At 37.6% G+C, this 12276-nt stretch overlaps 3 protein-coding genes across 5 annotated transcripts in view; 2 read left to right on the forward strand and 1 right to left on the reverse strand.

Moving 5' to 3' along the window:
• LOC111603878 (protein outspread) overlaps nucleotides 1-12276 on the reverse strand; it is an 81175-nt gene that overhangs the window by 11809 nt on the left and 57090 nt on the right. The gene's annotated exons all lie outside the window — the stretch shown is intronic.
• LOC115482934 (alcohol dehydrogenase 2) lies at nucleotides 992-2099 on the forward strand. Its single transcript, XM_030223273.1, has 3 exons — nucleotides 992-1148; nucleotides 1206-1610; nucleotides 1677-2099. The coding sequence occupies exons 1-3, from the start codon at nucleotides 1056-1058 to the stop codon at nucleotides 1941-1943; spliced, it is 765 nt and encodes a 254-aa protein (XP_030079133.1). The 5' UTR covers nucleotides 992-1055; the 3' UTR covers nucleotides 1944-2099.
• LOC115482919 (alcohol dehydrogenase 1-like) lies at nucleotides 5439-6327 on the forward strand. Its single transcript, XM_030223216.1, has 3 exons — nucleotides 5439-5522; nucleotides 5564-5968; nucleotides 6035-6327. The coding sequence occupies exons 1-3, from the start codon at nucleotides 5439-5441 to the stop codon at nucleotides 6299-6301; spliced, it is 756 nt and encodes a 251-aa protein (XP_030079076.1). The 3' UTR covers nucleotides 6302-6327.

Raw genomic sequence — 12276 nt, forward strand, 5'->3', positions numbered from 1 at the left:
GAACTGTTTTCTACGTTTTGAATTTTAAATATCGAGTATCAAATTTGGTTTGGAAGAAAACAAACACAGTTGCTATAGTATATGTAGCCTTGCTATTGGTTGGAGCGTGTACATTTATTTAGCTTATTCCAAACCAGTCAGAACTGGTTTCCACATTGCGAGGGTTGCTGATTATCGGTTTAAGGGTTTGTTAGATGAGAGTTGTCCATAAATCTTATCTACTTTCTCTTAATTGCCCTGCACTGTTCACCATGAGATTGACGTCAGTAGTTTGTCGATCACATCCTGTGATTAGGGGTATTTCATCCAGAACAGCTCATAAAATTTGTAGCTACCTGCCTTTGCCTTTATAGCTTATACTGAATGCATTTAATTATAGTTCACATATTCTTAGTTGTGGCAAATAATTACGATGCAGAAAAAAAATAAATGAACTTAGCTCAAACTATTTACTTAATACTTAATCAATTGATAAACTGATATTAAAGAATTGTATATCAGTGAGTGCACTAGAGGGTATCGCAAGGTTCAGAACATCTTAATGCTAGTTTCAATTTTTTGTCCCCTAGTTTTATTATAAATAAATAAGTTCAGGGAAGCTGCGCATGTACTCTGCGTGGCTGCGTAGAATTTAATTTAAGAATTATACACATAAGCGTCAACACGCAAAAACACGACCGAATATATGAAGACAAAACGAAAAGAAAAATAATTATCTTGAGTCTAAAAAAAGCACATGAAATACGTAAAACCGGCAAGATTTGCTTTGAATTTAGAAAAAAAAACAAAAACAAACAAACAGAAACGAATCAAAACAAAACACCAACGCGCTGCTCGAACTGGCGTCAAAGTCGACGTCAACGTCGACGTCTACGTCTACGTCTACGTCTAGGTCGCTGCCAGCGTTATTGATAAGCCAACTGAGAGATTTGCTGGCAATACGACCGGCAGCGTGCCACTGCGGTTATAAATACTGGGCACACAGCTAGTAAGACGTATAAGCAATTCACTTTTCGTCGGAACAGGTGAACAAGCTAGAGAGCAGCTCTATAGAAATGGCAATCGCTAACAAGAATATCATCTTTGTCGCTGGACTCGGTGGCATTGGATTGGACACCAGTCGCGAGATCGTCAAGAGTGGCCCAAAGGTAAGCGAGTGTCTGTGTGTAATAGATCCCTAAATATAAGCTTGACTTGTTCCTCAGAACCTGGTTATCCTTGATCGAATTGACAACCCAGCTGCTATTGCTGAGCTGAAGGCCATCAACCCAAAGGTGACCGTCACGTTCTACCCCTATGATGTAACTGTTTCGGTGGCAGAGTCCACAAAGCTGCTCAAGGTAATCTTCGACAAGCTGAAGACAGTGGATCTGCTTATCAATGGCGCTGGCATCCTGGACGACTACCAGATCGAACGCACCATTGCAGTGAACTTTGCCGGTACAGTGAACACCACCACAGCCATCATGGCATTCTGGGACAAGCGCAAGGGCGGCCCAGGAGGTGTCATTGCCAATATCTGCTCGGTGACTGGTTTCAACGCAATCTACCAGGTGCCCGTCTATTCCGCTTCCAAGGCGGCTGCTCTCAGCTTCACCAATTCCCTTGCTGTAAGTGATAAGCCGTTTGATTAGAACAATACAATAACAAATATTCAATTCCATTCCCCTATATAGAAACTGGCGCCCATTACTGGCGTAACTGCCTATTCCATCAACCCAGGCATCACGAAGACAACGCTGGTCCACAAATTCAATTCGTGGCTGGATGTTGAGCCTCGTGTGGCCGAGCTGCTTTTGGAGCACCCAACTCAGACAACTTTGCAGTGCGCCCAGAACTTTGTCAAGGCTATCGAAGCCAACAAGAATGGCGCCATCTGGAAACTGGACTTGGGTCGCCTGGATGCCATTGAATGGACCAAGCACTGGGATTCCGGTATCTAAACTATTCCACTGTCGATGACCAGAGCCAGGAGTCTATGGCAGGCAGAGATCCGAGGCACCTAACTGATCTAAATTGTTAAATAATTCTTACATAAGGCTGAAATCAAATTATTCAGATCATTCTAATCTAATAAATATACGATTATAATTTAAAAAGTTGGCAAAACAATTATTTCAAATGGGTAATAGAAATCTGCGGTTAAAAATGTGTCGAAACTTAAAAGTTTCTCCCATAAATATGATAGAGCACCTTAAAATATCAATGAGCTTTTAAAAGTTTTGTATAATATAATATAATAAGATCGGGTTATTTCTAGATCAGATAAGCAAAAAAATCAGCTGCAATCTACATGCATACAGTTATTTACTGTTAGGTAATATATAAAAATTAGATCTACGTAGCGAAAAGAATTTATTACGTGCTGAATTTAAAGCCTTTAAAGTCTTTGTGTTCAGTTTACGCCAAATGATAATTCACTTAAATGAATTTGAAATGTTCAGAAAACAAGCAAATATAAATAGTTGCTATAGTATGCTGTGGCTTGTGGCGCCGGCTTTTGCTATTAGCATATATATATATATATTTATGTTCATTTTTAACCCATTCAAAACTAATTGAAAACTGGTTTCAAGAAGGAACCTGCGATTAATCGATTATATATACGATATATATATAGCTGTATATATACAGTAGCTAATGACACAGTGCTTTGACTTAACAGTTTACTCTCGTTGACAACCCAAGATTACAAAGAAATAGTGAATGCATCTTCGACCTATGAGGGCGGGGCAAATCATGGAAAAACTTATTTAGACAGTTTTTGAGCTGACGAAAAAATTAAATGTCTGATTTGGAACTGACTTTATATATATACACTGCGGAGCATAACTATAAGCGCACCCACTTTTTCCAGTGTAGAGTCCGTTATAGATGGAATACCGAAAAAGTGTAAATGAGGAATTAAAGATAATCGAAAATAATATTATTTGAGACCAAAACAAAAACAACAATATTAACGGTACTTTTCTTATCTGCTTTAATGTGGTTTTTGCGCTAGTGCATAACTATAAGCGCACCTATTGTTCTTTCATAATCTCGTTGGCTTTAGACTTACGCGCATTAATTGAAGATTAGCATTATTTAAAAATATTCAAATTTGAGAATGCCACGTGGTACATACTTAAGTGACATAGAGAATGGGAAAATCTTAGCCCTTATTCATGAAGGAGTCTCCAAGAGGGAGATAGCTCGCCGGATTGGTCGTTCCGATTGTGTAGTAAGAAATTTTTTTAAAGATACCACAAATTATGGTAAAAATAAGACTGGTGGCCCAAAATCGAAAATTTCGGATCGATCCCAGCGACGGATCATTAGTTCTGCCAGCAATTCGATGAAGACGGCACGTGAAATCGCCGATGAATGTGGCCAAAGTGTGTCCCGCTGGACAATTCACCGGGTTTTAAAGAAGTCAAAAGTAATTACAAGACAAAAGCTTCAACCAGCACCTCGGTTGCTAAGCCGACACATTGTAGATCGCCTGGATTTTGCCAGAATCAACATGGCAAGGGACTGGAAAAATGTACAAAAAATTTCCAAAACATATTTGGACAATAGGGTTTTCAATTTTAATTATTTTAACTTTACAGACTATTTTTTCTGACGAAAAAAAGTTTAATTTGGACGGTCCCGATGGCTTCAATGGATATTGGAGGGATTTGCGTAAGGATCCACGATATTTCTCTAAGAGAAACTTTGGAGGCGGATCTCTAATGGTCTGGGGTGCGTTCGCAGTAAATGGCTGCTTGGAATTGGCATTTCCCAGCACGCGTATGAATTCTGCAGAGTATATAGAAGTGTTGCAGATGAATTTACTGCCGACATTTCGAAGAAGAGGAGCAAGGAAGTGGGTGTTCCAGCAGGATAATGCTGCTGTGCATCGAAGCCGGCAAACTTTGGAGTGGCTGGACACACACAAAATTGAGGTTTTAAAATGGCCATCATGCTCCCCCGACCTAAATCCAATCGAGAACCTATGGGGTATCCTGGTGAGGTCCATTTATGACAAAAATAAGCAATTCGACACAATCCGAGAGCTTAAAGCCGCCGTAATTAGTGCTTGGGAACAAATTCCAATAAGTACCCTTGAAAATTTAATTTCGAGCATGCCCAACCGCTTATTTGAACTAATTCAAAATAATAGAGGCTATACTCATTATTGAAATTTTAAAAAAATTGAACATCTAATAAATAAGTGTTAAGTAAAGACCTAATTCCAAAATTTTCTATGTGCGCTTATAGTTATGCACTAGCGCAAAAACCACATTAAAGCAGATAAGAAAAGTACCGTTAATATTGTTGTTTTTGTTTTGGTCTCAAATAATATTATTTTCGATTACCTTTAATTCCTCATTTACACTTTTTCGGTATTCCATCTATAACGGACTCTACACTGGAAAAAGTGGGTGCGCTTATAGTTATGCTCCGCAGTGTATAACATAGACACCAATATTACACAAATTCTGTTAAATGTTGAATACTATTGTACTTCAAGCATTAAAGCATAAATCTTAAAAATTTGAAGCTTAAATGAGTTACTATTGACCTCCTTGATAGATGCACCAAAAAATTCAAATTTAACGATTAACTGACTATTGACCTCCTCTATATATAACTCTTGAGGGCGTGGCGAATATATAAAAGCGTATGCTTCAAAGATTTTGAGCGGGCAGCGCTTCGACCGTGAATACGTATTACGTAGTCTGTGGCGCCAGACTGTATTATTCTTAGTTGTTATTTATAGCTAATGCTGACTGTATATAGTCTTTAATTTGTATAGAATTCATAATAGAATTTATATCTTTGACTCTTAGTTGTATGAAATAATACGATGAAGCAGATAAAAATGATAAATAATTAATAATTCGTCAGTCGTTAAGTCGTTAGTCAAAATTATGTAATGTTGATTGAATTGTTTTCATATTTTCCTCTTACTTTTTATGGGGAATTGCATAAAAGAGAATAGGACTGCACATAACAGGGTATCGCAAGGTCAGAACATTTCAATTCTCAACATGTCGCTTAGTTTTTTTTATAAATAAATTGGTTCAGAGCAGCACATGCTCTGCTCAGCATGCTTGCGTACCATTAAATTTAAAAATTCTAGACATAAACTCAGACACGTAAAGATATGAGCGAATAGACGAGGCAACATAAAACGAACAAATAGTCATCCTGGGTCTAAATAAAATATATGCCGGCATGAGTTGCTTCGAATTTTGGAAAAAAACCAAACAGAAACGAATCAAAACAAAACACAAGCAACGCTGCCTGAATTCGCCGCGAGCGGTATTGATAAGCAACAAAGAGATTCGCCGTCAATGGCAACGTGGGCAGCGTGGCCCTACGGCTATAAATACTGGCCACAAGGCTTGTGAAACCTACACACAAATCACTTTTCGTGTGAACGGGCCACCAAAAAAAAATACTCTAAAAAGATGGCAATCGCTAACAAGAATATCATCTTTGTCGCTGGACTCGGTGGTATTGGATTGGACACCAGTCGCGAGATCGTCAAGAGTGTGTAATAGATCCTTAAATATAAGCTTGACTTGTTCCTCAGAACCTGGTTATCCTTGATCGAATTGACAACCCAGCTGCTATTGCTGAGCTGAAGGCCATCAACCCAAAGGTGACCATCACGTTCTACCCCTATGATGTAACTGTTTCGGTGGCAGAGTCCACAAAGCTGCTCAAGGTAATCTTCGACAAGCTGAAGACAGTGGATCTGCTTATCAATGGCGCTGGCATCCTGGACGACTACCAGATCGAACGCACCATTGCAGTGAACTTTGCCGGTACAGTGAACACCACCACAGCCATCATGGCATTCTGGGACAAGCGCAAGGGCGGCCCAGGAGGTGTCATTGCCAATATCTGCTCGGTGACTGGTTTCAACGCAATCTACCAGGTGCCCGTCTATTCCGCTTCCAAGGCGGCTGCTCTCAGCTTCACCAATTCCCTTGCTGTAAGTGATAAGCCGTTTGATTAGAACAATACAATAACAAATATTCAATTCCATTCCCCTATATAGAAACTGGCGCCCATTACTGGCGTAACTGCCTATTCCATCAACCCAGGCATCACGAAGACAACGCTGGTCCACAAATTCAATTCGTGGCTGGATGTTGAGCCTCGTGTGGCCGAGCTTCTTCTGGAGCATCCCACTCAGACTAGCTTGCAGTGCGCCCAGAACTTTGTCAAGGCTATTGAAGCTAACCAGAACGGCGCCATCTGGAAACTGGACTTGGGTCGCCTGGAAGCCATTGAATGGACCAAGCACTGGGATTCCGGTATCTGAGCTTTTCAGGTCTCGAGCTTATGGATTCACCTAATGCAGCTAAATTTGAGAATAAATCTCAGATAACGCTGAAAACGAATTATTATATAATTCTAATGTAATGAATACAGGAATTTTTGTGTTCTAATGAAATGCGAGTACAATAAATGCAGCCTAATTTATGAAAAAGGCAAAACAAATACATATCTTTATAGTCTCCAGCAATAACAGGTGCTATTACGTATTAAAAATGCGGAAGAACTGCTAATATTTTGATAAAGCATTAACTGAATGTTTACTAATAAAAATGTTGACAAGAGTAATTTGCTTTAACTCGATCTATAATAGATAAATATAAAGCTGTGCAAATAGGTCTTGCTTGGAGTTTTCTTGTTAAGAAATTTATATAATACACATGGCTATCATATAAGATATAATAATACGTAAAAATACCTTTGACAACTTTTTATTTTTCAATTTTGCATAGTTTTTAATAATAAATATATATAAAATCTTGGTTAAGCAATTATATCAACTGTGTAAATCCTAATAATAATATAATCTTTGCATTTATTTTAAATATTTAGAGAACAGCAAAATAATTGTTATATTGTTATATTGCTATTGGCATAAGCGTGTATGATTAGCCTATTAAAAACTAATCGAAAACTGGTTTATAATGGATTACGTACACGTGCGAGCTATATATAGGAATAGCTAAGCGCACAGTGCTCTGATTTAAGAGGTGAGATGTTAGCTAGACAAGGGTCGAGTGTTCACTGTGACGAGAAAAAGCCTGAATTCACTGTTATTAAACTACTTAAATAATTTTAAGACATTTAAAAAAAAATTATAATTCCTAAAATAAAAAAATTTAACCAAGCTGTAAGCTTGAAGATGTCGACTGCATCTATCAATGTCAGCTAGATGAAAGTGAATGAAAAATGCAATCAGAATAATTGAGTTGTTTCACAATATAGAGAATATTCTGCTATGAATGAGTATAATGTGTCAATCAACTGCCCATTAGTAATTAATTTCCACGCAGGAAAGTATGCAATAATTTTCATCTCGATTCTGCCTTCTCACCTCAGTTCCCCTGATATTTTCATCGTGACATTATCTGTTGAACACAAAAGACCTCGTCTAGCTGTGATTATCAAATCTTTGGCGATCTAATCTAAGTCTCCAGACTCTGTCATTGTAGCTCAAAGTGTTTAGATTAAATTTTAAATTTGAATATAATTTCGTATTAAGTTTATATATTTATTGCTTTGATCTATGGAATACATAGACATATATAAATATACAGATAATTAATGTGAATTTCTTTATTTACTTATTCAAATATATTTAATTAAAGCAGAGTTGGAGCAGTTGCATAAGAAAGTGTAATGTTTTCATCCATATATATAAATTTATATATATATTTTTTTATTTATTTTTGTATTTTGTATTTTTAATGACCAAATATGAATTAATATTCTAACATTAAAATTTATGAGACGCCTAAAAGTATGCTCTCTATAGACTGTATAATTCTATTTCTGACAGAAGATAGCATTATATGTGTATATACATTACATATGTATAAAATATATATTTTTAAAAATAGTTATGATGTTTTTTAATTCATATAAAATATTTAGCATTAGCTAAAATTTATTTGTTGTTCATTATATCACAATTTGAGAATTGCATTAATGACAAGACCCATTATTTCACTCTAAAAGTCAGCGTTTGTCATTTCACTAAAGTTTTTGTTTTCCTTTTGTTTTCGTGCGAGTTGTTCTTAATGCAGTTCAATAAACTTTGGCACTTTTCCAACATTTCGCTGGGTAGAAACGGTAATGTAATAAAATGCGCCGTCGTAGAGAGTTTTTAGTGCTGCCCCAGAAGTGTTTAGTCAGTCCAGCCGTATTCATTGTTCGCTTTGACACAGTTCAGTAATGTACTAAAATAATCAATACTCAAATCTCTTCTCAAATTGCTTTGCTTTGGCAACAGTTGAATTGAAAAATCGATCAATTAGTGTGGAAGAGCCGTGAAGGGATTAGCATTTAAATCAAATAATGAACAAATCACATGAAATTACTTGACAAACGGAATCATTTAGAACAGCTTTGTTAAGTAGATATTTATTTCACATAATAATTCTGTTTTATAAACGGTTTAAGCTGCAAATTCTTGTGAAGAAAATGAAAGCTGGAAGCAAATTCCATTCAACCAGTATTGACTGCATCGGAAGTGCTTAAGTTAAGCCTTATCTGAATGACATAACATCGACTTACTGGCGCTGGACCATTTTCAATGCATAATACCTGTAATCTGTGGTTTTTAGCTTTTAGCTGTGTGTGCATGCGTCAGGTTAATAAGTAGAAAACTTGCTGGCCAAGCACGTATTGCAATTAAAAAACATTTTCATAAATCTCCATCTAAAAAGCATGGGCATGCATAGAGATGTGCAAATTAATGTAACTGCAACGCAAAGTAATGCAAATTTAGTGACAAGTGCGAATGCATATTAAAGAAATATTATTGTTATAAGATCTGAATCTGCATTAACTCTGTTGTACTCTTTTATACAATGTAATGCCGATAGCAGGTTTCTTTTTATTGGTAGTCAAGTCTGAGGCAAGATAAGCAGACACACAAATTTTTTAAAAACAATTAACGCTATCTTTGCCTTTTGTGTATATATAAAAAAGAGCTCTCAAATATTTGCTCTGTTTGCTGGACACTGGTTTTAGGGTATGTGTTAGTCTGGAACTTCCGCTTGCAGCGCCTTTCATTGCTTTTATCTATTCTTATCTCATTGGTAATTTGATAATTTGTTTATCTTTTGTTGCGTCTGCATTGGCGCCTATGAAATTTATGGAATTTGAATTGATAACTCACTGTAAGAGTTTGAATATATTCAACGATGAGCACAAGCAGAACTGAAAGAAGAATTTAATTTATTTAAAATTCCACACATATTAATCTTTTAAGATGGGCACGTGTTCAGAAGTTTGCTTCCTGTAGATTGAAGCTTTGATGAGCCGCCTGTTAAACACAAAGCTTAGGCTCAGTGCTGGCCACCTAGCTAGAGCGCTATTCGGATGCCAGCAAGCGGCTTTGTGTGTGCTCAGTGATCTTCAACCGGTTCACAGCAGTCAGGAAGTAACGTGCGGTCCGTGTACCCTGAACATGTGTCGTTCATCTGCAAGAAGAGAGTTGGGCAATCGATCTGGCCAGTAAGTCTAAGGCTGGCTGACTCATTAATTCTGAGCTGCTTGGACTCTGCTCAGTATTCTATGAAGCATGCGTGCAGCTAAGGGAATTGTCTAGTTGCAGTTGCTTTCCAACCTCACGTGGAGCGCGCTTTCCATACTAATATTAGCGTGCTTAGATCGAAGCTAGAGTAACTGAAGTACTCACATATTGTCTGGAAAACCAACTGACTTCGATGTCTTAAGAAATGACTACTGACGAGCTTCATATGTGAGTAGGGAAAAGGGTATGTCTTAGTGCGGCACCTCAGTTGATTAGCCAAGCTTGCAGTGGAAACCATTGAAGCTCAACAGTAATCAAAAGTTGCGTGTGCCGTTGGCAGTATTACATATATTCCATAAATGGATTGCAGCGATCGGCATGCTTAAGTGCCAAAGTGCTAGAAGGTAGCTATTCTATGTGAAAAATGTACACAAAGCTATCCATGTCATAGATAGATTGTAAACACATATGCGGCCATAAAAGGGGACCACAGAATGCGGCCCAAAAATAAAGTTATCGATGCGCTAGATACGTACGCGTAACGCTCTGTGCCTCATGCCTCATGGCTCATGGTTCGTGTCTCGTGCCTCGTGAGTAATGCTAGAAAATGGCGTATACCGCAAAATGCATCTACCGTTTGCTGGCTTCTGCTCAAGAAAAACTCATTCAGTCATTAAGTGCCGTTATTTGCTGATTACACAATAAAAGCAACCATAACAACAATAGCAACAACAGCCAACTGCAACTGCAACAGCTACTGAGCGCCCAAAGCCAAGAGAGACCCAATTCAAGCGCATCTGTAGAAGTAGAAGAAGCAGAACGACAGCCACACACAATAGCAAACAACAACAGCAACATAACTTAACATTTAGAACATCTTTGTTGCAAGCAACACAAACACCAGCACAGAGAGTTGCAACAGCAACAGCAGCAACAAAATTAGCAACAACAATTTTCTCGCTAGCATCTCAGTCGGAACAGTCAGAACAGTCGAGCTGTCGAGCTGTCTGAGAAGGAGGCGCTCAAAATGTTGAAGCTGAATGATGGAGCTGATGGGCGAGGCAGGTGGCTGGCGTATAGATCTCTCTTACGGCTGCCGTCTGCCGTCTGCCAGCCATGAGATGTCATGTCTGCCTATCGCCCTGGCAAAGGATGTGTCAGAATAACTTCCTGAAGCTGCAACACGATGTCGCTCGAGCCTTTCACCAGGCATCACACACACACATTTCCGAACTATGAGCATACTGATACTACTTCCTATATTCTCCATCAAATGTTAAATATATTCCAGCTACAAATATTTGTTAACTTAGAGGCAACCAGCTACAAAATAAATTCTGCTTAGGCAATTGTTACTAGTTAAAAAAGAAACGAAATTAATGTAATTCATAGCGTAGCAGTTATTTTCCTTTACATTGTCAGAGTTATCAATATATACAACATTTTAAGAACTAAAATATTTAGAAACGGTTATTTTTTAGATATTATGAAAGAGCAAGACAACGAAGCTGGGCAATAGCAAAGGAGGCGGTTAAGGTCGTTCGTTCATCGTGCAGCAGTTTCTTCTCCTCAATTCGCGTTTCCAGCTGGAATCTAGTCAGACATTGCGCCACAGAGCAGCTCGTTGCTTGAAGCTACCATTTGTAAGACCTAGTCACACCTGTGTGTGAGTGTGTGTATGTGTGTGTTTGAATGCATGTTGTGCTGTTGTGGAATTTCAACAAGTTTTGAACAGCGGAAAATGTTAAAATATGATTTTACCCAAAGCAGGTTGTCTATGAATTCAAAGAGCCCAAATTATGGCTGCTCAAATGTTGCGGTATTCGATAGGTTAACAAACCTGCAGTTGAAGATATTTTATGGCTTGTCTTTACGTTTCTTAACTCAATTTCCTATAGTAGTCGATTGCTTATGCGTTCGCTTAATATATTGTGAAAATTAGTTAGAAGTTGATAACTGAAGTCTTAACTACTGAGCTACTTGATACTTATAGATCTTTTATTCAGTCTGACATTGGCTGTGGCTAATGCAACTCAGAGCAGATAATCGCAGAGACACAGAATATTGATCTGAGTAATTCTAGATAACAAAAATTATTCCAAGCTCTCTTTGAGGTATTTTCTTGAACACCTATCTTATAAAACTATATGTGAATTAAAATTATATCTATAAAAGACTTGAATTCAACTGCATTAAGCATTCCTGAGTATCTTTTAGAGACTACCATAGACTGAAGCTTGTATAGTTTATAAGTTATTTTAATAACCTTTTTAAAAAAAGATATCTCTAATAAAGTACGGATGGAAATCAATTCAATTATTTGAAGAAACTTTTAGGTATTAAGCAATTCTAAGAGCATTTTCTAGCTGCACAATCTCGGCACGTTTTACTACAACAAACTTCTTGACTTAAGCTATACAAGGATTCAATTAAATTCAATTATTTTAGCTAATAAAGGTCTTTCTAGAACGTAACGAAGGTCACGCCGTATGTTGCTGTCGTTGTTTTAGAGTCGTACTACTAGATAGCTAGTCGCTTGAGCCGTGTAGCTTGCTGATGTTTAGGCTAATTATAAGTTCCCCTTCGCCACCTGTTCGCTGCACAACAAACTGATTGAATCGAGTGGAAATATTGAAAAAACACAAACACAGACACAAAGACACCAAATAACATTTGAGAGCACACTAATTGCCTCAATTAGTGCCAGGTGTGCAAAGCCTCGAACTCGAACCGAGTTGTGC

This window comes from Drosophila hydei, unplaced genomic scaffold (genome assembly GCF_003285905.1).
Source record: "Drosophila hydei strain 15085-1641.00,03,60 unplaced genomic scaffold, DhydRS2 tig00000149-arrow-pilon, whole genome shotgun sequence".
Lineage (NCBI taxonomy): Eukaryota > Metazoa > Arthropoda > Insecta > Diptera > Drosophilidae > Drosophila > Drosophila hydei.

What these genes read in the sequence shown, in the direction of transcription:
- LOC115482934 (XM_030223273.1), top strand. Translation starts at nt 1,056, where the DNA reads ATGGCAATCGCTAACAAGAATATCATCTTTGTCGCTGGACTCGGTGGC. An exon ending in TCGTCAAGAGTGGCCCAAAG is followed by an intron (nt 1,149 to 1,205) that starts GTAAGCGAGTGT and finishes CTTGTTCCTCAG; the next exon opens with AACCTGGTTATCCTTGATCG. An exon ending in GCTTCACCAATTCCCTTGCT is followed by an intron (nt 1,611 to 1,676) that starts GTAAGTGATAAG and finishes TCCCCTATATAG; the next exon opens with AAACTGGCGCCCATTACTGG.
- LOC115482919 (XM_030223216.1), top strand. Translation starts at nt 5,439, where the DNA reads ATGGCAATCGCTAACAAGAATATCATCTTTGTCGCTGGACTCGGTGGT. An exon ending in GTCGCGAGATCGTCAAGAGT is followed by an intron (nt 5,523 to 5,563) that starts GTGTAATAGATC and finishes CTTGTTCCTCAG; the next exon opens with AACCTGGTTATCCTTGATCG. An exon ending in GCTTCACCAATTCCCTTGCT is followed by an intron (nt 5,969 to 6,034) that starts GTAAGTGATAAG and finishes TCCCCTATATAG; the next exon opens with AAACTGGCGCCCATTACTGG.